Source organism: Phocoena phocoena, chromosome 4 (genome assembly GCF_963924675.1).
Source record: "Phocoena phocoena chromosome 4, mPhoPho1.1, whole genome shotgun sequence".
Lineage (NCBI taxonomy): Eukaryota > Metazoa > Chordata > Mammalia > Artiodactyla > Phocoenidae > Phocoena > Phocoena phocoena.
In genome coordinates this window covers 32,876,522-32,902,534 of record NC_089222.1, presented here as the reverse complement: position 1 = coordinate 32,902,534, position 26,013 = coordinate 32,876,522, and the positions used below count along the sequence as shown (strand labels likewise).

General features: G+C 39.3%; 1 protein-coding gene across 1 annotated transcript in view; it reads left to right on the top strand.

Moving 5' to 3' along the window:
• Positions 1-2,260: 2,260 nt before the first annotated feature.
• The window catches only part of IGSF10 (immunoglobulin superfamily member 10), a 37,922-nt gene continuing 14,169 nt past the window's right edge, over positions 2,261-26,013 (top strand). The window contains exons 1-4 of the mRNA XM_065876657.1: positions 2,261-2,454; positions 3,865-3,994; positions 6,798-7,188; positions 21,365-25,663. Coding sequence (XP_065732729.1) covers positions 2,261-2,454; positions 3,865-3,994; positions 6,798-7,188; positions 21,365-25,663 — 5,014 coding nt within the window. The remainder of the gene's footprint in view (positions 2,455-3,864; positions 3,995-6,797; positions 7,189-21,364; positions 25,664-26,013) is intronic.

The window sequence follows — 26,013 nt, the reverse complement described above, 5'->3', positions numbered from 1 at the left end:
GTTCCGGGCAGCTGAGCCCAGCACACGCCGGCAGCGGGAGCCCATTGGTCACCTGCGCTGAGAGGTGAGCGGCTCTGGCAGTCCTTCCCGGGGAAGGGGACAGGACCTATGCCCGGGCCAGGGGCAGCAGAGAGGGGGCTTGGCGTGGGAATGCAGCTAGTCCTGGGGCCCGAGCCAGGGCAGGGCCAGCAGAGCACGCGCCGAAGAGGGGGGAGGATTACAGCAAAAATGAGAAGGTCGCTTCTTCGGTGACTGATGCCAAGCAAAAGACAAACTCTGAGCAAAGATTCACCAGTAGGTGGAGACCCTTATTGTGGGAACTTCTGACAGATTTGCCCAAAAAGGATAAGGGAGGAGAAGCTCCTGGGACTTGGGGGCAAAAGGGAGTGATATTAATACATATATTTAAATGACAATTTTAGGGGGAATTTAAGCACACCGTTGAGGGAGGAGAAAGGACATTTTAAAACCTCCACTTTGCTTTCTGTTTCTGTAGCAACAGTTATAAAGGCACGCTGCTGATTCATGTGAGCTCCGGTTATCTAGCTGCGGCACGGGGGGTGCCTCCAGGTCTCTCTCCAGAGTAATACCCCTGAGCTGCAAGCCAGAAAGACCAAGCCACTGGCTTCACTTTGGAGCAGAGAACTTTTCCTTACTCAGGTTTGGATATGATCTTCCATTTCTTGGGAAGATTTTCAGTCTCTGCCTATGTCAGGAGAGGATTTAGGATCAGGACGGAAGAGCTCAGGTATTGTCAATTTCTATCTATTTCATTATACACATTTTCAGGTTTAAGTCTGTGGGAATCCACTATCCACGTGTTCTTTTAGACTTTTGATTCTCTTTTCAGTAACCCTCAAGTGGGCATACCCGTAACTTCTATTTTTCTAGCTGGATGAGAGAACTGCCTGCATCCTATTCTTTCTTTCTTTGCTTACCTAATGATAAGAAGGTGGAAATGCTGTCTCCAATCATATGACATTTATTTTAAATGTTTGTAACCAGAGGGTTACAATGACAAAATTTGTCATGTGATTAATCCTATAGTAAATTTTAATTTGGGCAATATTCTAATAATTCCATCATCTTTCTATATGGAGATACAAGCGATTCAGCATTCATGTTATTTTAAATGTGGTTTATAGCTAAAGGATGGTTGCTGGTAGAATCTAAAACCATTCTATGAAGGTCACTTTTCTTAGAGAAGCATAATAAAGACGTTATTACAATCTTTGTTTATTCTGAATTTCAGGCAAAAGCTAGGTTTGGATCCTTGGGCTTCACCCACATGTGGGTAACAGATACCATTTTTCCAACAAGCTGAGCATATTTCTTCCCTGGTTATGCTCCCCCACCCCCATGGCAGACGTGAGGACGAGGAGAAGGGACCAAGAAAAGAGGCAGAGGGATGTTCTAAGCAGAGCAAAAGCAGACAGCATAATGCCTGCGAGGGGTCAGTGTGGCCCACTGCGGCGCAGGTGCAAGGCTCAAGCCCTCTCAGCTGGTCAGTTACGATTACTCTCGGTCATCGTTTGGCAGTGACATGTACAATGTGTCTTTTTTGTCAAGGACTTGAGGACATGTTGGAAAGAGATTTATTCGTCCTTTCAGTGGATTATTACGGCTCTTAAAAATGTTTTTGAAGAAGGTTTGATAAAATGAAAAAACAAACATGTTCAATGATAAAAATGTGTTATGAAATTTCATCTGATCATATATATGCAGTAACATCCAACCCAATATGTAAAATGCTGGAAGGAGTGTGGCAAAATGTTATTGATTTTATCTGGGTGGTGGGAAGTATGACTGATTTTATTTTCTTTTTTCTTATTTACAGCTTCTAAATTTTGTGTTGCACATGTATTAGTTTTATAATCAGTTTTTTTAAAGTCTAAAAAACTAAAGCATAAACAGGAAACTAAGCCTTATGTACTTCAGTTGTCACAATATCTCCATTATGGTTTCCACTTTCCTTTTTTAATGAATCTCTAAGTAATAGGGATTGCTGCTTTTCATTAAGAAGTGAAAAGCGGTAAAGGAATTTCACAACAATAAATATCCTGCTTGATCACAAGGATCCATATGAGGCCAGCACACACTATGGCTTTGTAAAGAGTAAGCTTTACCATAAAAGTTGTGAATGAAATTGGCCCCTTACGACCTTTTAGGAAGGTCTCCCAGATTACCAGTTACTGTGTGTGGTCTACTGGAACTTTTCTCAAACCATATTTATAACTCGGAGGTATGATGTTTTTTCAGGATGAAGGTGAAAAGCAGGGGAAGCACCAGCTTACTGGTCTCCTTCGCTGCAGTCTGCCTGGTGGTCTTCCCCGGGGGCAGGGCCTGTCCTCGCCGCTGTGCCTGTTACGTGCCTACAGAGGTGCACTGCACGTTTCGGTACCTGACCTCCATCCCACACAGCATCCCGCCCAACGTGGAACGTATCAATCTAGGGTACGCAGGGGCCCTTGTCTTGCTTCCTTCTCAAGGAGGGATTGATTACACTGCTGACTTGTCCTCAAAACACTTGTGACTTTGGGAGATTAACCACAATTCTTTTTAACAGTATTTCTCTTCTGAAAGGAGTACATGAGGATCTTATGCTTGCTGGGGCAATAAAAATTTTTTTTCTGTTAAACTTTTACTAAGAGAAAGTTCTTCTAGAACCCATAGTCACTCGTGGTAGGCTGAGAGGCCCATAGTCACTCATGGTAGGCTGAGAGGCCCATGATTATAGAAAAGCTGCATTCTGGCTACATTTTTGCTAGATAATAATATAGCTCTTGTTAAGAATTAGCGTTATGATATATCAGTAAGAGGTAACAGGACAACTGGAGGCGTCCTCTTATACACAAAAGATATATATGAAAACTCAACTAGATCGTTTTTTAAGGCCCTTGGATTTTTTCTCCATAGAAACCGACTTATTTAAAAGGCTTTAAAAATGCGTAAATTAAATCTGCTAAAAGGCAACTGTATTTTAAAAGTTGATGAAAAACTGTGTGTGTGAATGCACATACAAGCAGACTTAACATTGTTTATTTGACATTAGTGGGCGCCTACTATGGGCCAAACACAATGGTGGTACCAGGGATACAATGATGAACAAGATATATTATTCATTTCTAGAAACCATAGTTAAAGGGAGAAGACAGTTGTATAGTTAGTACAATTTAATAAGAACTATAATAGAGCATACAAAGTGCCTTGGGAACAATCACTAATAATAATAGCTAACACTGTGTCCTGGCATTGAGCTAAGAACTCTTCATGTATGCATTCATTTAATCCTCATAACCCGTTTGAAGTAGGTTCTATTATTTGCATTTTATAGACAAGGAAACTGAGGCACAGAAAGGTTACTGATTTAACCCAGGGTCAGCTCTACTCCCAGGCACCTGAGTTTATACTCATACCCAAAACATTTGGCTTCAGAGCCCAGGTTTCTTAACCATTACTTCATAATGATGAATTACACCTGGGAGAACAAGGGGGCCATGTTATTAGAGAATGGGCTGGGTCTTAACAGTGTTCACAAATAGGGCTAGAGTCAAAGGCATTCCAACCTGCAGGAACAGCATATGTACAAAGGTTTGAAAATGGGAAGGGATGTGGCATTTTCCGGGAATCTGAGTAGGATAATTGTAACTGAGACCGCAAGGGCTGGGTTGGAGGGGCTGACCTTCTGTGGCATCTGATGAATTTCAACAATATTTCAAGCATTGGATTATCTCCTTAGAGCACAAGAAATAAAAAGGGGGCGGGGAGTGAAATTCAGTTCTATGTGTGTGTTTGTTGGGTTTTGCTTTGACATTTGAACTTTAGTTGACTTCGCTTATGCCTAGAATGATGTTTTTATTTCAGGTACAACAGTTTGGTGAGATTGACAGAAACGGATTTTTCTGGCCTAAACAAGTTGGAGTTACTAATGCTACACAGCAATGGCATTCACACAATCCCTCCTAAGACCTTCTCAGATTTGCAGGCCTTGCAGGTGAGACTGATGTGGGGAAGGGGCAGGTTAATGCGGTGAGATGTGCCTCCAAAAGCTACCTGTTCCTAGAGAACCCCCAAAATCAACACTCTGTAAATTAGATGTAGACATCAAGGGAAAATGTCAAATAACTGATTTCTTTTTAAATGCAGCTGTATGTGGAAATTAGAATAAGAAAATTCTGATTTTCTCATACCTCAGGCTCATAGAAAGAAAAAAATTATCAATGCCCAAGGATTGCTAAACCTTTAAAATTTAATCCTAAAAGGCCACTTCTAGTCATGTTCATCTGGGAATTGAATGTAGTTTCTAAAAATAATTGCTGTCTTTACATAGAAGTTAGCTTTCTATAGAGCGATATACTTTTAAGTTTCACTTTACTTATGCACTGCCTTATTCAAACACTTTTTTACAGTTACGGGGACTTCCAAGAATGCATCGAATATTGTAAGAATTACCACCCCAGTAGGAAAGAAAGCAAAAGGTAGAAGAAATCTTAGGAACAAGAACAAAGGGAATGCAGGGAACTGCAGGCATAAAGATCAGTATGTCTGCTGTAAGTAGGACTTGAGGCTTTTGAGAAGCTAACTCAATTTTTCAGTAAATTAAAAAATAAAACTACTGTTCAGGGAAAGTACAACCACATCTGATTTTAAATTAGAAAAAAAAGTGTTTCCCAAAGCTCCTCATAGAAGAGATACAGTGCAATAAAAAAAAGTCAGTTCTATCCTTAGAAAAGATAAAATGCCAGTGTGCAGTGTGAGCCTTTTTACATCACACTAAGCCTCTGTAAAACCATAGATTTAAGTCTAGGTATGTGATTCTGTTGGTTTGGCTTAATCAGGCTTTATTTGGAATATGTATCTTCAGAGGATTAGATGGAATACATTTCATTCATGGAATTCACACATATTTGTTTTCTTGACCAGGTTTTCCATAGATATTGATGAACATTGAGTTTGATAATATTTGGGGCAAAGCTGTTCCATGTTGTCAATTTCAATTTTCTTTGCTTATTAGGGAACTTGGCATTCCAGAAAAACATTCTCAACAGAGATGACAGATTAGGTCAAATTAGGATAATATGATGATAAATCATTGTTTTTGCTAGCATTTCTTTTTCTTTTCTTTTTGGGAGAAGGGGGTGTGTTCAGTTGGTAACTGGAGAAGGAATTGGAGAATACACACACACTACTGAAATATTGAAAAACTTTTAATTTCAATTCAAAATCAATTAAAAATCATATTACTCATAATAGCTAAAAAATAAAAAGCACCCAAATGTCCATTGACTCATAAATGGATACACGAAATATATTACGTGTATACAGTGGAATACAACTCAGTAATAAGAAGGCATGAAGGACCGATATGTGCTACAACAGGGGAGGGTCTTGGAAATATTATGCTAATTGGAAAAAGCCAGACACAAAAGACCACATATTGTATCATCCATTGTTTAAAATGTTGACAATAGGCAAATCCACAGAAACAAAGTAAATTAGTGGTTTTCTAGGGCTAGGAGGAGGGGGGGAATGACTGCTAATGGGTATCAGTTTTTATTTTGGGGTGATGAAAATGTCCTAAAATTAGATAGTGGAGATGGTTGCACAACCTTGTGAATATACTAAAAGCCACTGAATTGTACGGTTTAAAAAGGTGGATTTTGGGGACTTCCCTGGCGGTCCAGTGGTTAAGACTTGACCTTGCAGTGCAGGGGGTGGTGCGGGTTTGATCCCTGGTCAGGGAGCTAAGAGCCCACATGCCTTGTGGCCAAAAAACCAAGACAAAAAACAGAAGCAATATTGTAACAAATTCAATGAAGACTTTAAAAATGGTCCACATAAAAAAAAATCTTTTAAAAAAATAAAAAGGTGGATTTTTATGGCATGTGAATTATATCTCAGTAAAGCCATTTTATTTATTTATTTTTAAATTTATTTATTTATTTATTTTTGGCTGCGTTGGGTCTTTGTTGCAGTGCACAGGCTTCTCATTGTGGTGGCTTCTCTTACTGTGGAGCATGGGCTCTAGGTGCATGGGCTTCAGTAGTTGTGGCTCACGGGCTCTAGAGCACAGGTTCAGTAGTTGTGGCACATGGGCTTAGTTGCTCCGCAGCATGTGGGATCTTCCCGGACCAGGAATCGAACCCATGTCCCCTGCATTGGCAGGCGGATTCTTAACCACTGCGCCACCGGGGAAGTCCAAATGCATTTTAAATGTGAAAGATAAAATCATATTTCTTATGAAAAGTTCAGGTTCAAGAAATCTTAAGTTTACTTGAAATGTCAAGATACTTTTGTATATGGTTGAAAATTTCCATAATACGTTTTTTAAAAAGTATACCATATACAAAAATAGAATAATATAATGAGCCCCAATGCAGCATCACCCAGCTTCAGTAGTTATCAACACATAACAGATCTTGTTTCACCTGTACCTCCACCCACTACTTTTCTACTTCATTGCATTGTTTTGAAACAAATCTGAGATATCATAATGTTTCATCTATAAGTCCTTCAATACATATGTCAAAGTTATGGAATCTTTTAAAATGAACCATAACATCAGTATTATACCTTAAAATTATAGCAGTAATTCCTCAATATCATAAACTGTTCATGAATATTCTAATTTCCCTGATGTTCTCATACTTGATTTGCAACTCGTTTGTTTGGATTAGGATCCAAACAAGGTACACACACTGCATTGGATTAATCTTAACGTATGTTTTACTATGGATATGATTTTCCTTTTTGTGATAATTCCTTTGACAAAATAAGTGTGTTCTTTTTACTCTTAGGTCTTAAAAATGAGCTATAACAAAGTTCGAAAACTTCAGAAGGACACTTTCTATGGTCTCAGGAGCTTGACACGGTTGCATATGGACCACAACAATATCGAGTTTATAAACCCAGAGGTTTTTTATGGACTCACCTCTCTCCGACTGGTGCACTTGGAAGGGAACCAGCTCACTAAGCTTCATCCAGATACATTTGTCTCCTTGTGCTACCTCCGGATATTTAAAACATCTTTCATTAAGTACCTATACTTGTCTGATAACTTTCTGAGCTCCATCCCTCAAGAGATGGTCACCTATATGCCTGATCTGGAAAGCCTTTATCTTCATGGGAATCCCTGGACCTGTGATTGTCATTTGAAATGGTTGTCTGACTGGATACAGGAGAAGCCAGGTACCTGGACTGTTTCTTTCTTTTTTTTTTTTTTCTTTATTGGAGTATAATTGCTTTACAATGTTGTGTTAGTTTCCGCTTTATAACAAAGTGAGTCAGTTATACATATACATATGTTCCCATATCTCTTCCCTCTTGCGTCTCCCTCCCTCCCACCCCTCTAGGTGGTCACAAAGCACCGAGCTAATCTCCCTGTGCTATGCGGCTGCTTCCCACTAGCTATCTATTTTACGTTTGGTGGTGTATATGTGTCCATGCCACTCTCTCACTTTGCCACAGCTTACCCTTCCCCCTCCCCATATCCTCAAGTCCGTTCTCTAGTAGGTCTGTGTCTTTATTCCTGTCTTACCCCTAGGTTCTTCATGACATTTTTTCCCTTAAATTCCATATATATGTGTTAGCATAGGGTATTTGTCTTTCTCTTTCTGACTTACTTCACTCTGTATGACAGACTCTAGGTCCATCCACCTCACTACAAATAGCTCAATTTCGTTTCTTTTTATGGCTGAGTAATATTCCATTGTATATATGTGCCACATCTTTATCCATTCATCCGATGATGGACACTTAGGTTGTTTCCATCTCTGGGCTATTGTAAATAGAGCTGCAATGAACATTTTGGTACATGACTCTTTTTGAATTATGGTTTTCTCAGGGTATATGTCCAGTAGTGGGGTTGCTGGGTCATATGGTAGTTCTATTTGTAGTTTTTTAAGGAACCTCCATACTGTTCTCCATAGTGGCTGTACCAATTCACATTCCCACCAGCAGTGCAAGAGTGTTCCCTTTTCTCCACACCCTCTCCAGCATTTATTGTTTCTAGATTTTTTGATGATGGCCATTCTGACTGGTGTGAGATGATATCTAATCTGCCTGGAGGTGTTTCCCCAGTAAGTAGGGAGTGCCAAGGTAATTTAGCTGGAAAGAAAATGAAAGCTCAATAATAATTCAATGAGAATGAACTCTCTTAGTTCATTAATGAATAATCTTTCATTAATTCAGGTCAACTATCCAATCATCACTCCTGGCTTTTAGCAAGATTGGGAAATAAGAATGTATTGTGTGTTACTCTCTTCCCTACTTACCACAAGGCATAAAAGCCCTTCCCTCTTCTTATCTTCCCTTCAGTCATTCGATCAATACGTATGTTTTGGAGTTCTATTCAAGCCCTGTGCCCAGTGATGCAACTACCAAGAGCACTGTCTCTGCTCTAACTACACTGCTGGTGGGATACAGATAAGCAGACAATCAGAGTGTAAAACATGCTTTGATGGGGAAAGTAGAATTTACCAAGAAGAGGGCAAGATCCATTCAGTCACTTAGTTATTGTAAACTTATTATGTACAAGAGGCCAGAGACAACACAGGGATCCCAAAGTGAACAGAACTGATGAAGGTCCCTGCCTCCATGGAGCTTACATTCTTGTTGGGGAAAATGGACAGACAACTAATTGCACTATCGTTAAAACCTGATGAATCATTTCAGTTAATCAAGTCCTTAAGTAATGACTGAAAGGAGTCCATTGATTTTGGCGTCAAATGGGTGGTTGGTTGCTTTGGAAAGATCGATGAGAGCTGGATTGCTGTGCAGGGGGGAGGGGGAGGCAGGGCCACAATTGACTCTGGAGAGGTTTGGCTTGAGGTGAGGTAGGAATGGTGGCCGCCAGCTGGAAATGTGCCATCGTTCAGGACTCCGAGCATCAGAGAGACCTGAGCACGTTTAAGGTGAGACGAGATTGTTGAGCAGAAGGTAGCAACATTGCAGAAGGAGCAGATCATCAGTGGAGCAAGTCCCCTGAGATGACTGTAGGGCAAGAGACCCAGCCATAGGGGAGGGATTTCCCTTAGGAGGTAGGAGGGAAAGGACTAGATTGGCACAGAGGCAAGTTCCTGGGTGTAGTGGAGGAGAGTAAGAAAGTTCTTATCTGATGGCTTTTCCTTCTTCGTGACGTTGTAGGAGAGGTGACTGAGGAGGGTGCTAGGAAAGGGTCAAGGTCGGAAGCTTGAGAAAAGTGGGAAAATTTGAAGTTGCTGTGGTGAAATATATATATATATATATATATATATAGTGTGTGTGTATATATATATAGTGTGTATATATATATAGATACACAATCGTATGTATATATGTATGTATATATATGTAGTCAGTCAGTATAATTAGTCAAAAAGTGAACTACTTTAGGCCAACAGACATCACCTTTGCTCTTCAAGAGTTTGCAGTCCTGTAGGTAAGTACGAGGAACACATAAAAAGATAATAAGGCTATGGGTGAAAAACATCAAAATGTTTATATAGAAGATTTAGTTCTGTAGGAGCCAGAGTCAGTAAGTTACTTCTGCCTTGACTAAAATGGAGGAAAATTGTGCTGGGACACAAAAGGTATACCGAAAGGACAGGAAGGAATAATAGGGAGCGAGCAGAAAGGTAACATATGCTCAGTTTGTGTTTGACATTGTGCTCGGTGCTTTCTATTTAATCCTCACAGTAATCCTCAATTTACAGATGAAGAAACTGAGGCTTAGAAAAGCTGGGTATCTTAAGCTAGTCATTTAGACTCTTTTATGCATCAGTTTTCTCACCTGTAACATAGGGATAATAATAATTGGAAAAAATAATTAAAATACATATAAAGTGCTTAGCACAACCTATGACACAAAGTAAGCACTCAACACACGTGAAGTATTATTGTGATTTTCATTGCCACCCAGCTCACACAGCTAGAAAGTAGAAAAGTAGAAACTGAAAAGTCCAGACCTTTTTCTATAATGTATTTGGGATGGAGAAACTGCTTTGTACATAAAACCAGATAGAATAAGTCTCATGAAGAGGGCAGTGAACAGCCCAATTTGCCTGGCATGGAGTCAGTAGAGACTGGCAAGGTATTTTGGTTTTTTTTAAATTGAAGTAGAGTTGATTTGAATTGTTGTGTTAGTTTCTGGTGTACAGCAAATTAATTCAGTTATATATATATCCTTTTTCATATTCTTTTCTATTAGAGTTTATTACAAGATATTGAATATTGCTCCTTGTGCTATACGGTAGGACATTGTTGTTTATTTTATATGTAGTATTGTATCTGTTAATCCCAAACACCTAATTTATATACCCCCTTTCCCCTTTGGTAACCATAAGTTTGTTTTCTAAGTCTGTGGGTCTGTTTCTGTTTTGTATTTGTGTCATATTTTAGATTATCCACATATAAGTGATACCATATGGTATTTGTCTTTCTCTGAGTTACTTTGCTTAGTATAATCTCTAGGTCCATCCATGTTGTTGCAAATGGTATTATTTCATTCTTTCTTAGGGCTGAATAATATTCCATTGTGTATATATATTTACCACATCTTCTTTATCCATTCATCTGTCAACGGACATGTCTTGGCTATTGTAAGAAGTGCTGCTATGAACATTGGGGTACACGTACCTTTTTGAATTAGAGTTTTCTCCAGATATATGCCCAGGAGTGGGATTGCTGGATCATATGGTAACTGTTTTAAGTTTTTTTAAGGAATCTCCAGTATGTTTTCCATACTGGCTGCACCAATTACAACAGTGTAGGAGGGTTCCCTTTTCTCTTCACCCTCTCTAGCATTTATTATTTATAGACGTTTTTGAACCCAACTGTGGGGAGTGCTGAATGCCAGACTAATTTTTTTATTTTATCCTATTGACAAAAGGGAGATTTTATAGTGGAAGATTTGAATGCAGGGTTTCCCAATGAAATGCTTTTTAGGGATGGCCAATCTGTTAGCAGTGGAGAGGATGGACCCGGGGAAGGGGGTGAAATGGGAACCCAACTAGGAAGTGTTCATTGGTGTTTCATGTCTGGAGAATGAGAAATTGAATTATGAGGTGACCACACCTGAAAGTAGCTTCACAGATACCTAACAGGCAGTACGGACTGAGCGGGGTTTTCCCAATACTTTCTAATGCTATGGAGAAATAAAGGAGAATGAGGAATGAGAAAGAACTTCTGGATTTTCATGCAGTTGCTAGCTGGACTACAGGGAGAGGATGGTGAGCAAATGGGGAAACTCATCTGAGAAAGGTAGAAGTGAAAGAAGAAATAAGATTTTGCCCACAGGAAGAAGTGATTCTGTGCTCAGTTCCTACAAAGTGTTAAACCTACTTGCCATTTTGCTAGTTACATGCTCTGGTAATAAAATCAGGCTAATATATATGGTTAGCAGCTAACATTTCATCAGGTGGAGTATGCCACTGACTGTTAGCTATCCAGTTATTTTACATACTAAAGAATTTTTTAAATGACCTAATAGAGCCCGGGAATTGCCAAACTAGAGCCCATAGGCCAATTCCATCCCTGTACAAGCTTTCGTAAGTAGAGTTTTATTGGAACACAGTCATGCCCAGTTCTTTACATATCATCTACAGCTGCTTTGGTGCTATGGTAGCATAGTCGAGCCATTTTGTCAGAGACCTCTGGTCCACAAAACATCAAATCTTCACTCTGTCTGGTCCTTTACATAAATAGTTTTCTGACCCTGGCCTAGAGAACAAAGCCCAAGCTCGTTGGCCCATCATGTCAGGTCTTCCCAGCACGTTCCTTGCTGGGTCTCAGCCTCATCTCCTTCCTTTCCAGCTCTCATCCCAGACACACTGCACACTGTTTTACCACCTCATACCTGCTCCTTCCCTGTCTGGAGCACTTTTCTGCCTGATGGGCTTCCAGCCACAAACTGCTCAGCACTCATCCCTACCAGGAAGGGGTGTTGCCTTTCCTATGTCTAATTTATCTATCTCTAACCCCTAGAAAGTGCCTAGAACATAGTACTCAGTTTTTGTTAAGATTTTATCAAATAGCCATTTGGATGGTGAATACAAATGAGTCCACCAGCCACCTATGGTCTTTTTTTTTAAATTGGGCTATAGTTGTTTTACAATGTTGTGTTAGTTTCAAGTGTACAGCAAAGTGATTCAGTTATATGTATACATATACCTATTCTTTTTCAAATTCTTTTCCCATTTAGGTTATTACAGAATATTCAGCATAGTTCCCTGTGCTACACAGTAGGTCCTTGTTGGTTATGACAGTAGTATGTATATGTCAATCCCAAACTCCCAATTTATCTCTCCACCCCACCTTTCAGCTTTGGTAACCATAAGTTTGTTTTCTATGTCTGTGAGTCTGTTTCTGTTTTGTAAATAAGTTCATTTGTATCATTTTTTGAGATTCTGCATATAAATGATAACATATTTGTCTTTCTCTCTCTGACTTACTTCACTTAGTATTATACTCTCCATGTATGTCCATCTTGCTGCAAATGGCATTATTTCATTCTTTTCAATGGCTGAGTATTATTCCACTGTATATATGTACCACATATTCTTTATCCACTCATCTGTCAATGGATATTTAGGTTGCTTCCATGTCTTGCCTATTGTAATGAACATTGGGCTACATGTATCCTTTCTAACCACAGTTTTCTCTGGATATATGCCTGGGAGTGGGATTGCTGGATCATATGGTAGCTCTATTTTTAGTTTCTTAAGGAACCTCCATACTGTTTTCCATAGTGACTGTACCAATTTATATTCCCACCAACAATGTAGGAGTGTTCCCTTTTCTCCACACCCTCTCTGGCATTTATTGTTTGTAGACTTTTTGATGATGGCCATTCTGACTGGTATGAGGTAGTTTTATAGTTTCAAGTGTACAGCACTCTCATTGTAGTTTTGCTTTGCATTTCTCTAATAATTAACGATATTGAGCATCTTTCCATGTGCCTCTTGGCCATCTATATGTCTTCTTTGGGGAAATGTCTATTTAGGTCTTCTGCCCATCTTTTGTTTTATTGGGTTTGTTTTTTTGATATTGAGCTACATGAGCTGTTTGTAAATTTTGTAAAGATTAACCCCTTATCAGTCTCATCATTTGCAAATATTTTCTCTCATTCTGTGGGTTGTCTTTTTGTTTATGGTTTCCTTTGCTGTGCAAAAGCTTTTGAGTGTAATTAGGTCCCATTTGTTTATTTTTGTTTTTATTTTCATTACTCTAGGAGATGGATCCAAAAAGATATTGCTGCAATTTATGTCAAAGAGTGTTCTGCCTATGTTTTCCTCTATTGAGTGTTATAGTACCCAGTCTTATGTTTAGGTCTTTAATCCACTTCATTTTTGTGTATGGTGTTAGAGAGTGTTCTAATTTCATTCTTTTACATGTACCTGTCCAGTTTTTCCAGAACCATTTATTGAAGAGACTGTCTTTTCTCCATTGTATAGTCTTGCCTCCTTTGTTATAGATTAATTGACCACAGGTGCATAGGTTTATTTCTGGGCTTTCTATCCTGTTCCATTGATGTATATTTTTATGTTCTGTGCCAGTACCATACTGTTTTGATGACTGTGGCTTTGCAGTATAGTCTGAAGTCAGGGATCCTGATTCCTCCAGCTGTTTTTCTTCCTCAAGATGGCTTTGGCTATTTGGAGTCTTTTGTGTCTCCATACAAACTTTAAACTTTTTTTCTAGTTCTGTGAAAAATGCCATTGATAATTTAATAGGGCTTGTAATTTAATAGGGATTGCATTGAATCCATAGATTGGCTTGGGTAGTATAGTCATTTTGACAATACAGTAAGTCCCCTACATACGAAACTTCAAGTTGTGAACTTTCAAAGATTCGAACGTGCATTGAAGGCCTGATGGAATTGGAGGACCAGAGGAAGGATGAAGAGAGACAAGAGGAAGAAGAAGTAACTGAAGAACCAAAGAGATTCACAGTGTAGGAGATGGCAAGGGGATTTTATTTATTTGAGGAGGCACTGTTAGTTTTTGAGACACAGGATCTGAATGTAGAATGGTACACGAAGGTTGCAGCAGCCATTCAGGATGTAATCCAGTGCTACCATTATCATCTATGATGAGAAAAAAAGAGCTACTACCCAGACATCACTGGATCATTTTTTTTCAATAGGGTAGATAGAATTGAATCCAGCAAGGAACCAGAGCCGTCAATGTCAAGCATGAGTGAAATTGCAGCTTGCCCTCTATACTATTGCTGACGATCCTTCAGCTCTACCGTCTCCCACCTCCTCTTCCTCCTCCAGTCAGTAACTCTTCTTGCCTATTCACTCAATGCCAGCCCCTGTATGCCAGCTGTTGTACTACACTATTGTGCTTTTCAAGGTACTGTACTGTAAGGTTAAATATGTTTTATTTTTTGTGTTTTATGTATTATTTGTGTGAAAAGTATTATAAACCTATTACAGTACAGTACTATATAGATAATTGTGTCAGTTGGGTACCTAGGCTAACTTCGTTGGACTTACAAACTGGATTTATGAACACGCTCTTGGAATGGAACTCATTCGTGTGTAGGGGAACTACTGTATTGATTCTTCCAATCCAAGAACACGGTATATTTTTCCAACTGTTTGTGCCATCTTCCATTTCTTTCATCAGCATCTTATAGTTTTTGGAGTATAGTTCTTTTGCCTCCTTAGGTAGGTTTATCCCTAGGTATTTTATTCTTCTTGATGTGATCATAAATCTGATTGTTTCTTAATTTTTCTCTCTGATTTTTCATTGTTAGTGTATAGAAGTGCAACAGATTTCTGAGTATTAATTTTGTATCCTGCAACTTTACAGAATTCATTGATGAGCTCTAGTGTTTTCTGGTAGCAGCTTTAGGATTTTCTATGTATAGTATCAAGTCATCAGCAAACAGTGACAGTTTTAACTTTTCCAATTTGGATTCCTTTTATTTATTTTTCTTCTCTGATTGCTGTGGCTAGGACTTCCAAAACTATGTTAAATAAATGTGGCGAGAGTGGACATCCTTGTCTTCTTCCTGATCTTAGAGAAAATGCTTTCAGCTTTTCACCATTGAGTATGATGTTGGCTGTAGGTTTGTTATATATGGCCTTTATTATGTTATGTTTCCTCTATGCCCACTTTCTAAAGAGTTTTCCCCATAAATCAGTGCTCAATTTTGTCAAAAGCTTTTTCTGAATCTATTGAGATGATCATATGGTTTTTATTCTTCAATTTGTTAATGTGATGTATCACACTGATTGATTTGCAGACATTGAAAAAAATCCTTGCATCCCTGGGATATATCCCACTTGATAGTGGTGTATGATCCTTTTAATGTATTGTAGGATTTGGTTTGCTAGTATTTTGTTGAGGATTCTTCCATCTATGTTCATCAGTGATATTGGTCTGTAATTTTCTTTTTCTTTTTTTTTGTGGTATCCTTGTATGATTCAGGGTGATGGGGGCCTCATAGAATGAGTTTGGGAGTTTCCGATCCTATGCGATTTTTGGGAAGAGTTTGAAAAGGATAGGTGTTAACTCTTCTCTAAATGTTTGATAGAATTTGCCTGTGAAGCCATCTGGTTATGGACTTTTGTTTGTTGGGAGATTTAAAATTACAGTTTTAATTTTAGTAGTTGTGATTGGTCTGTTCATATTTTCTATTTCTTCCTGGTCAGTCTTGGGAGATTGTATCTTTCTAAGAATTTGTCCATTTCTTCTAGGTTGTCCATTTTATTGGCATATAGTTGCTTGTATTGATAGTAGTCTTTTAGGAGCCTTTGCATTTCTGTGGTGTCCATTGTAACTTCTCGCTTTTCATTTCTAATTTTATTGATTTGAGTCCTCTCCCTTTTTTTCTTGATGAGTCTGGCTAAAGATTTATCAATTTTGTCTATCTTTTCAAAGAACTGACTTTGTTCCATTGATCTTTTCTATTTTCTTCATCTCTATTTCATTTATATCTGCTCTGATCTTTTTTAATTTACTAGTGTTGGTTTTTTTAATTTTTGAATTTAATTTTTTTTTTTTATACAGCAGGTTCTTACTAGTCATCAATTTTATACACATCAGTGTATACATGTCAGTCATCAATTTTATACACATCAGTGTATACATGTCAATCCCAATCTCCCAATTCATCACACCCACCCCCCCACCACTTTCCCCCCTTGGTGTCTATACGTTAGTTCTCTACATCTCTGTCTCAATTTCTGCCCTGCAAACTGCTTCATCTGTACCATTTTTCTAGGTTCCACATATATGTGTTAATGTATGGTATTTGTTTTTCTCTTTCTGACTTACTTCACTCTGTATGACATTCTCTAGATCCATCCATGTCTCTACAAATGACCCAATTTTGTTCCTTTTACGGCTGAGTAATATTCCATTGTATATATGTACCACATCTTCTTTATCCACTTATCTGTCGATGGGCATTTAGGTTGCTTCCATGACCTGGCTATTGTAAATAGTGCTGGAATGAACATTGGGGTGCATGTGTCTTTTTGAATTATGGTTTTCTCTGGGTATATGCCCAGTAGTGGGATTGCTGGGTCATATGGTAATTATATTTTTAGTTTTTTAAGGAATCTCCATACTGTTCTCCATAATGGCTGTATCAATTTACATTCCCACCAACAGTGCAAGAGGGTTCCCTTTTCTCCACACCCTCTCCAGCATTTGTTGTTTATAGATTTTCTGATGATGCCCATTCTAACTGGTGTGAGGTGATAGTCCAGCCGTGGCTAGGACTTCCAAAACTATGTTGAATAATAGTTGTGAGAGTGGACATCCTTGTCTTGTTCCTGATCTTAGACGAAATGCTTTCAGTTTTTCACCATTGAGAATGAGGTTTGCTGTGGGTTTGTTGTATATGGCCTTTATTATGTTGAGGTAGGACCCTCTGTGTCCACTTTCTGGAGAGCTTTTATCATAAATGGATGTTGAATTTTGTCAAAAGATTTTTCTGCATCTTTTGAGATGATCATATGGTTTTTATTCTTCAGTTTGTTAATATGGTGTATCACATCGATTGATTTGCATATATTGAAGAATCCTTGCGTCCCTGGGATGAATCCCACTTGATCATGGTGTATGATCCTTTTAATGTGTTGTTGGATTCTGTTTGCTAGTATTTTGTTAAGGATTTTTGCATCCATATTCATCAGTGATTTTGGTCTGTAATTTTCTTTTTTTGTAGTATCTTTGTCTGGTTTTGGTATTAGGGTGATGGTGGCCTCATAGAATGAATTTGGGAGTGTTCCTTCCTCTGCAATTTTTTGGAAGAGTTTGAGAAGGATGGGTGTTAGCTCTTCTCTAAATGTTTGATAGAATTCACCTGTGAAGCCATCTGGTCCTGACCTTTTGTTGGAAGATTTTTAATCACAGTTTCAACTTCATTACTTGTGATTGGTCTGTTCATATTTTCTATTTATTCCTGGTTCAGTCTTGGAAGGTTATATGTTTCTAAGAATTTGTCCATTTCTTCCAGGTTGTCCATTTTATTGGCATAGAGTTGCTTGTAGTAGTCTCTTAGGATGCTTTGTATTTCTGCAGTGTCTGTTGTAACTTCTCCTTTTTCATTTCTAATTCTATTGATTTGAGTCATCTCCCTCTTGATGAGTCTGGCTAATGGTTTATCAATTTTGTTTATCTTCTCAAAGAACCAGCTTTTAGTTTTACTGATCTTTGCTTTTGTTTTCTTTGTTTCCATTTCATTTACTTCTGCTCTGATCTTTATGATTTCTTTCCTTCTGCTAACAATGGCTTGTGTTTGTTCTTCTTTTTCTAGTTCCTTTAGGTTTAAGGTTAGATTGTTTGAGATTTTTCTTGTTTCTTGAGGTAGGCATGTATAGCTATAAACTTCCCTCTTAGAACTGCTTTTGCTGCATCCCATAGGTTTTGGATCATCGTGTTTTCATTGTCATTTGTCTCTAGGTATTTTTTGATTTCCTCTTTGATTTCTTCAGTGATCTCTTGGTTATTTAGTAACATATTGTTAGGCTCCATGTGTTTGTGTTTTTTACATTTTTTTCCTCCTGAAATTGATTTCTAATCTTATAGCGTTGTGGTCAGAGAAGATGCTTGATATGATTTCAGTTTGCTTAAATTAACTGAGGCTAGACTTGTGACCCAAGATGTGATCTGTCCTGGAGAATGTTCCATGCGCACTTGAGAGGAAAGTGTAATCTGCTGTTTTTGGATGGAGTGTCTTATAAATATCAATTAAATCTATCTGGTCTATTGTGTCATTTAAAGCTGTGTTTCTTTATTAATTTTCTATTTGGATAATCTGTTGATTGGTGTAAGTGAGGTGTTAAAGTCCCCCACTATTATTGTGTTACTGTTGATTTCCTCTTTTAGAGCTGTTAGCAATTGCCTTATGTATTGAGGTGCTCCTATGTTGGGTGCATATATATTTATAATTGTTATATCTTCTTCTTGGATTGATCCCTTGATCATTATGTAGTGTCCTTTCTTGTCTCTTGTAACATTCTTTATTTTAAAGACTATTTTATCTAATATGGGTATTGCTACTCCAGCTTTCTTTTGATTTACATTTTCATGGAATATCTTTTTCCATCCCCTCGCTTTCAGTCTGTATGTGTCCCTAGGTATGAAGTGGGTCTCTTGTAGACAGCATATATATGGGTCTTGTTTTTGTATCCATTCAGCAAGCCTGTGTCTTTTGGTTGGAGCATTTAATCCATTCACCTTTAAGGTAATTAGCGATATGTATGTTCCTATTACCATTTTCTTAATTGTTTTGGGTTTGTTTTTGTAGGTTCTTTTCTTCTCTTGTGTTTCCCACTTAGAGAAGTTCCTTTAGCATTTGTTGTAGAGCTGGTTTGGTGGTGCTGAATTCTCTTAGATTTTGCTTGTCTGTAAAGCTTTTGATTTCTCCATTGAATCTGAATGAGATCCTTGCCGGGTAGAGTAATCTTGGTTGTAGGTTCTTCTCTTTCATCACTTTAAGTATATCATACCACTCCCTTCTGGCTTGTAGAGTTTCTGCTGAGAAATCAGCTGTTAACCTTATGGGAGTTCCCTTGTATATTATTTGTCATTTTTCCCTTGCTGCTTTCAATAATTTTTCTTTGTCTTTAGATTACTATGTTTCTTGGCCTGTTTCTCCTTGGGTTTATCCTGTATGGGACTCTCTGCCCTTCCTGGACTTGGGTGGCTATTTCCTTTCCTATGTTAGGGAAGTTTTCGACTATAATCTCTTCAAATATTTTCTCAGGTCCTTTCTCTCTCTCTTCTCCTTCTGGGACCCCTATAATGTGAATTGTTGTTGTGTTTAATGTTGTCCTGGGGTCTCTTAGGCTGTCTTCATTTCTTTTCATTTTCTTTATTCTGTGTCACGGCAGTGATTTTCACCATTCTGTCTTCCAGGTCACTTATCCATTCCTCTGCCTCAGTTATTCTGCTATTGATTCCTTCTAGTGTTTTTTTCATTTCAGTTATTGTATTGTTCATCTCTGTTTGTTTGTTTTTTAATTCTTCTAGGTCTTTGTTAATCATTTCTTGCATCTTCCAATCTTTGCCTCCATCCTTTATCCGAGGTCCTGGATCATCTTCACTATCATTCTGAATTCTTTTTCTGGAAGGTGGCCTATCTCCACTTCATTTAGTTGTTTTTCTAGGGTTTTATTTTGTTCTCTGGTACATAGCCCTCTGCCTTTTCATTTTGTCTGTCTTTCTGTGAATGTGGTTTTTTACCACAGGCTGCAGGATTGTAGTTCTTCTTCCTTCTGCTGTCTGCCCTCTCTGCTCTGCCCTTTATGATTTAGGAACAACATATGCCTGAGCTTGATAGGGCATGGCAGAGTTGAGGAATGGAAAGTGTTTCTGTTTGAATGGAACTGAGTGTGGTGGAGAGAATGTAAATGACATGATCAGATTTGCAACTGAGGTAAAATAACTGATGTCCAGGGCCAAGCAATAATCAAACCAAGGTGGGATCATAATTCTGTGACAAGGTTTAATTAAGCCAGAAGTCTCCCATGTTTTTTGCTATAGCAGGGTTTGAGCCCAGGGTACTGGGAAGTAGGTAAAAGGTAACAGCTGTTGGTAAGTGGGTGGTTGAGAAGAGCCTCTTATGAGTGCTCAAAGAGGTTTGCAGGCTTGCCAGCTACCTCCTCTGTGTAAGTTGGGACTTTAAATTTTGCTGAAGAATGCTGAGTAGCCAGATATATGTGGCATTGCCTGTAACATTGAAGTACACACTGAAGGGTTTGGAGTCATTGGTCAAAGAGATTTTCTCAAGCCTTTGAGAGGAATCATGCACACATGGGAAGGTGATTTGACCCTGTCTGGCCACTCTGTCACGTGATATCTTCTAAGAAGTACAATGCTTCTTTTAAATGCTGTGTCTAATGCATGATATGGAACAGCATGGAAGTCCCTGGCTGTATTTTGTAGGAGGTAAAACTCCATACCTCTTACCAAGTATTGCAGTGACCAGCCATTTTAAATAGGCTCACCAGAGCTGTATTTTTAAATGACCAGGTACGTGATATCTGAATACCTGAAAGAGGAGATTTCTATGATTCGCAAAGGCTTAGGGTGGTCCAAGAGCTATAAGATTTTTCAGGCTTCTGACTTCACCAAAATATCAGTCCTTTAATGGGCTGCTCCGTTGCTTGGGCACAATGTTCCTCTTTCCCCATTAAACTTGATCCTCCTCCATTGAGTCTACCTCAGTTACCAAAGTCATACTGTGTCTTCCTTCACTCTTCTTCTTAATCACCCTCTCTGTTCAACCACATCCTCACCTCTTATTGATTGGTTCTACCAACTTCATTATCTCCTGCAACCATCTTGTTGTCTCCATTCCTACTGCGGCCAAGCTAGACCACACCAAGATACCTTGTAATTCACTCATTGTTCTTTTTGGTAATGGACAGAAGCTTGGGTTCTTAATGATATCCAAGGGCTTATAAATGGTAATTTATCAAACAGGTTATCATTTAAAGGACAGTGAAGGTCTCTGAGTCTTAAAACATTAAAATGGGGAAACAGAACTAAATAATAAATAAGTTAATAAAAAGCGACAAACAAGCATAGCATTTTGTTTCCCTAGATAAGGAAACTATTTATTCAACTAATATTTACTGAGTACCAAATATATATATCAGGTACTTTATAGGCATGGGAAATATAGCAGTGAACAAGACAGACAAATCCTTGTGCCTATGGATATGATATTGTAGCAGGGTATACAGACAATTTGTTTTCAGAAATCAATCCAAAGACAAAAAAAAAAAAAAAAAGGACGAAACACTAAAATTTCTAAATTGTTGTTTTAAATTCTAGCAAAAGCTACTTATTCAAAATGTTTAAATGTTAATTCATAAAGAAGCCACAACTGGCAGTAATTCAATTGTCATTTTTTCTAGATATAATAAAATGCAAAAGAGACAGAAGTCCCTCCAGTCCTCAGCAATGTCCACGTTGCATGAACCCCAGGACCTCTAAAGGCAGGCCCTTAGTTGTGGTCCCAGCTGCAGCTTTCCTGTGTGCCAAGCCAACCATTGACCCCTCCCTGAAATTGAAGAGCCTGACTATTCTGGAAGATAGTGTTTCTGTGTCCATCTCTCCCCAAGATTTCATGGCACCCTTCGGCTCCCTGACTTTGAATATGACAGACCAGTCTGGAAATGAAGCTAACATGATCTGCAGTATCCAAAAGCCCTCAACAACATCATCCACTGCATTCACTGCAGAAAATGACTATATCATGCTAAACGCATCATTTTCAACATTTCTGGTGTGTAACATAGATTACAGTCACATTCAGCCAGTGTGGAAAGTGCTGGCTTTGTACAGTGACTCTCCTCTGATCCTAGAAAGGAGCCGCTTGCTCACTGAAACACCACAACTCTGCTACAAATATAAACAGGTGGTACTGAAGCCTGAAGACATCTTTACCAACATCGAGGCTGATCTCAGAGCAGATCCCTCTTGGTTAATGCAAGACCAAATTTCCTTGCAGCTAAACAGAACTGCCACCACACTCAGTACACTGCAGATCCAGTACTCCAGCAATGCCCAAGTCACTTTACCAAGGGCAGAGAAGAAGCCAGAGAAACACAAATGGACCATGATTTCCAGGGATAACAATACTAAGCGGGAACGCACTGTTTTGGTCGGTGGGACCATTGACCTAGATTGCCCCAGCCAAGGAGACCCTCCCCCACAACTGGAGTGGCTTCTAGCTGATGGAAGTAAAGTGAGAGCCCCTTACGTTAGTGAGGATGGGCGAATCCTGATAGACAAAAGTGGAAAACTAGAACTCCAGATGGCTGATAGTTTTGACACAGGCATATACCACTGCATAAGCACCAATTACGATGATGCAGATATTCTCACCTATAGGATTACGGTGGTAGAGCCCTACATAGAAGCTTATCAGGAAAATGGAGCTCGTCATATAGTTTCCATTGGTGAAACACTTGACCTTCCATGCCATTCTACGGGTATCCCAGATGCCTCTGTCAGCTGGGTTCTTCCAGGAAACACTGTGCTCCATCAGTCCTCAAGAGATAAGCAAATTCTCAACAATGGCACATTAAGAATATTACAGGCGACTCAAAAAGACCAGGGTCATTATCGTTGTGTAGCAGCCAACCCATCAGGGATCGATTTTTTAATTAACAAAGTTTCAGTCAAAATAAAAGGGCAACAGCCAGTGGAGCATAATGTAGAAACAGATGGATCTGGGTTTGATGAGCCCAATGCCATTGCTCAGCTTAAGGACCCACCAGCTGCACAACTCTCCACATCTGCTCCAGTGAGGGCGGAGGCTGGAAAACAAGTCTCAATCACAAGTAAGAATCCTAAGCATGGGGTGTTAATAGCCCAGCGGCGTGGAGATGCAACCAACCGACGTTTCGGAGAGCACAGGAGGCAGTTCCCTCCCTCTGCCCGGAGAATTGACCCACAACACTGGGCAGCACTACTGGAGAAAGCTAAAAAGAATATTATGCCTGAGAAGCGAGAAAATACCATAACAAAGCCACCTCCACTGGTCACCCAACTCCTGGAAATACCTGGTGAGGAAGTAGACTCATCAGGCATGCTCCCTCCAGATGAGGAATTTATGGTCCTGGCGACTAAAGCTCCCAGTGTTCTGGCAAGGACAGTGACTGCTGATTCCAGAAAATCATCTGATAGCCCTATGACAAATATAACTGCTGGCACCCAAGTCTCCCCAATTGTGAGTCCACAGATACTACTGCCTGAAAAACCAAGAGGTTTCAAACCATCTACTACTATTAAAACTAAAGCCATGTCAAAGAATATGAACACAACCACATCAAGCAAAATGCAAGACACAACCAACCGAAATTTATCTACTATCTTTCCTCTACTACCTGAAGCAAGTCAATTTCAGGATACTGACGACATGGAGAGAAAAAGAGAGCATTTGCAAAGTGCACCCCCAGTAACAGTGGGGGCTACTACAGTCAAAGATGTCCATATCAAAATTCTGGGCAGTGCTAACAGTAAAGCTGATGTATTTTTAGGATCAGTAAATGCCACGAAGAGTCATCAGACGTCTGTAATAGGAGTCAGCGAACCCTGGAGCCATCATTCCCATTCTCACGTTACTCAAAAACCTAACACCTCTAAGCTCCCTTCAGACCCATACACTGGTGCTAATTCTCAGTTACACATTCCTAGAAATAGTACAATTAACACTCCACTGTCCAGACACTTTGGAAGACGGAGGAAAATCTGGAGCAGGGGGCGAACTCCAATTTTCCGACAGCATGGATACAACTTTGTGAGGCCAACACTCAGAGGTTCTTCTGTAGAAAGAACCACTGCATTTTTAGCCACAGAGCGCAATGTGGAATGCCCATCCTGTTCTCCCAGAGAAAGACTCACCACTGCTGCAGCAGCATTGCCTTTTCCAAGGTCTTCCCCCATCACCCTTCCTGAAGCTAAAATTGCCAGAGTCATAGCAGAAGAATCTACAACTCTAGTCCACAATCCATCATTACTATTTGAGAAAAAACCAAATGTAGATGTTGAGAAAACAACACCGAAAATAAAATATTTCAGTGCTGAAAGTACCCAAGTGACTCCAACTTGTGCAGTTATGACTCATGCAACAAATATTAGTTACCCAAGCATGTCTAAAGCCAGTGAAGCTAAAAGAGATTCAGTGATTGTATCACCACTTCCAGGTCCCACCATCAAGCCACCTATGCCTACTACTATAGCCATTACAAGACTTTCAAGAAGGAAAATTCCCTGGCATCATATCTTTGTAAATAACCATATCCAAAAAGAAAAGCTAAAGAATCAGCAAAAATTTGGTTCACAAAAAAGCACAGACTTGGTTCTTCCTAAAATATCTCCTGCTTTACCCACAGATAAAGTTTCTCCCTTCCACTTCACAACACTCTCAGCAAGTGTGATGCAAATTCCATCCGTAACATCAGCTACAACTCACCACAGTACCACTAGAACACACAGTCGTATAAGTCTCCCAACAATGAAGGAGCTGCCCTTCCCACCTGTTTACCCTACACCTCCTAGTAGCTCAAGCAAAGAATCAAGTACAGATTTCATATCACTGCAAACAGCCATGCTGACAACTACTACTGCCCCTGCATCTATCATTATCAACAAAGCCCAAATAGCCAGACCCAGGGCACGAAAAGTACAAAGAATAAAGGAGCCTCAAAAGAATAGGAATGACCCAAATAACTCTCCCAGCCAGATTTCTGGCTTCATTACACCCACCACTGTGACACTTCCTGTTCTAACAGCAGCTGAAACTTCAACCAAACCCAGTGTGTCTGCTCTCACTCATTCTCTTCTAGAAAACATAAAAGAAATTCCAAGCACAATTGGTCTTCATCCAAGAACATTTCATCTGACAGATGTGCTTGAAGAACCACCCCAGAAGAGTAGTCAGACTTTGAAGAGCACAGCTGCTTCTGAAACCACTTTGTCCAGCAAACGACACCAGAGTACCACCACTAGGAACACAATCCTTAGACGCTCAACTGTGCCACCCTTCCTGAGCGCCAGTGCCACTCCAATGCCAATTCCCACCTCCCCTCCCTTGAGTAACCGAAGTGCAGTTGCTGACAATATGGCAACTCCCATTTTCAGGATGATGACAAGTACAATGGTCAAGTCACATGAATCCTCAAAGCACAATGCTCATCCACGGCAATTAGCAGTAACATCTCCCCAAACTCACCCAAATGCCAAGTTCACAATTGGAATCACCCACTTTATCTACTCCAATCTGTTACGTTCTACTTCTATGCCAGCAATAATAACAGCTAAATCACAGAATTCTAAGTTGACTCCCTCTCCCTGGTCAGAAAACCATTTTTGGCACAAGTCACACCCAGAAATGGCTGAAAAGGTCAAAAAGCCAGTAGTGAGCATACTGCCCACTCCAGATCTGCCTGAGGGCACCACTCATGCTTCAAATTGGGGTATACAGAAGAATGCAAAGAAAAGTAGCTTCAATAAGACACCAATTCAAAAAATAACAACTTCCAAATTCCTTCCCTTTGATTCTTTATCTAGGAATATATTTGAAAGGCCCAGAATAGTTGGAGGAAGAGCGGCAAGTTTTACTGTTCCAGCTAACTCAGATGCCTTTCTTCCTTGTGAAGCTGTTGGGAATCCCATGCCCACTATCCACTGGACCAGAGTCTCATCAGGTATTTGAAACTGTTTCTTTGCGCTTCATCTTCTTTAGTTACAAAACAAGGAAAACACTGTGTTATGTTTTGGGGTTATGTAGCCAAATAATCAACATCAACCTCAGATTTCTCCAAGACTCAAACAATATCCTTATTTGACATATGCATGGCTTTTTGCTCATTAGAAGGTTTTAAAACGTATGTTAAGACCATTTTTTTGAAATGCTTTGAAAGCAGATCCAAAGAAATTGTGAATGGTCATTGTGTTGAAGCATCTGGCTTTTACATTAAAATTAGTTAAAAAAAAATCCAGAAATAACTTTACTAATCTGAAGACTAGGTGTCTTAATTTTAAATATATTTTTTCC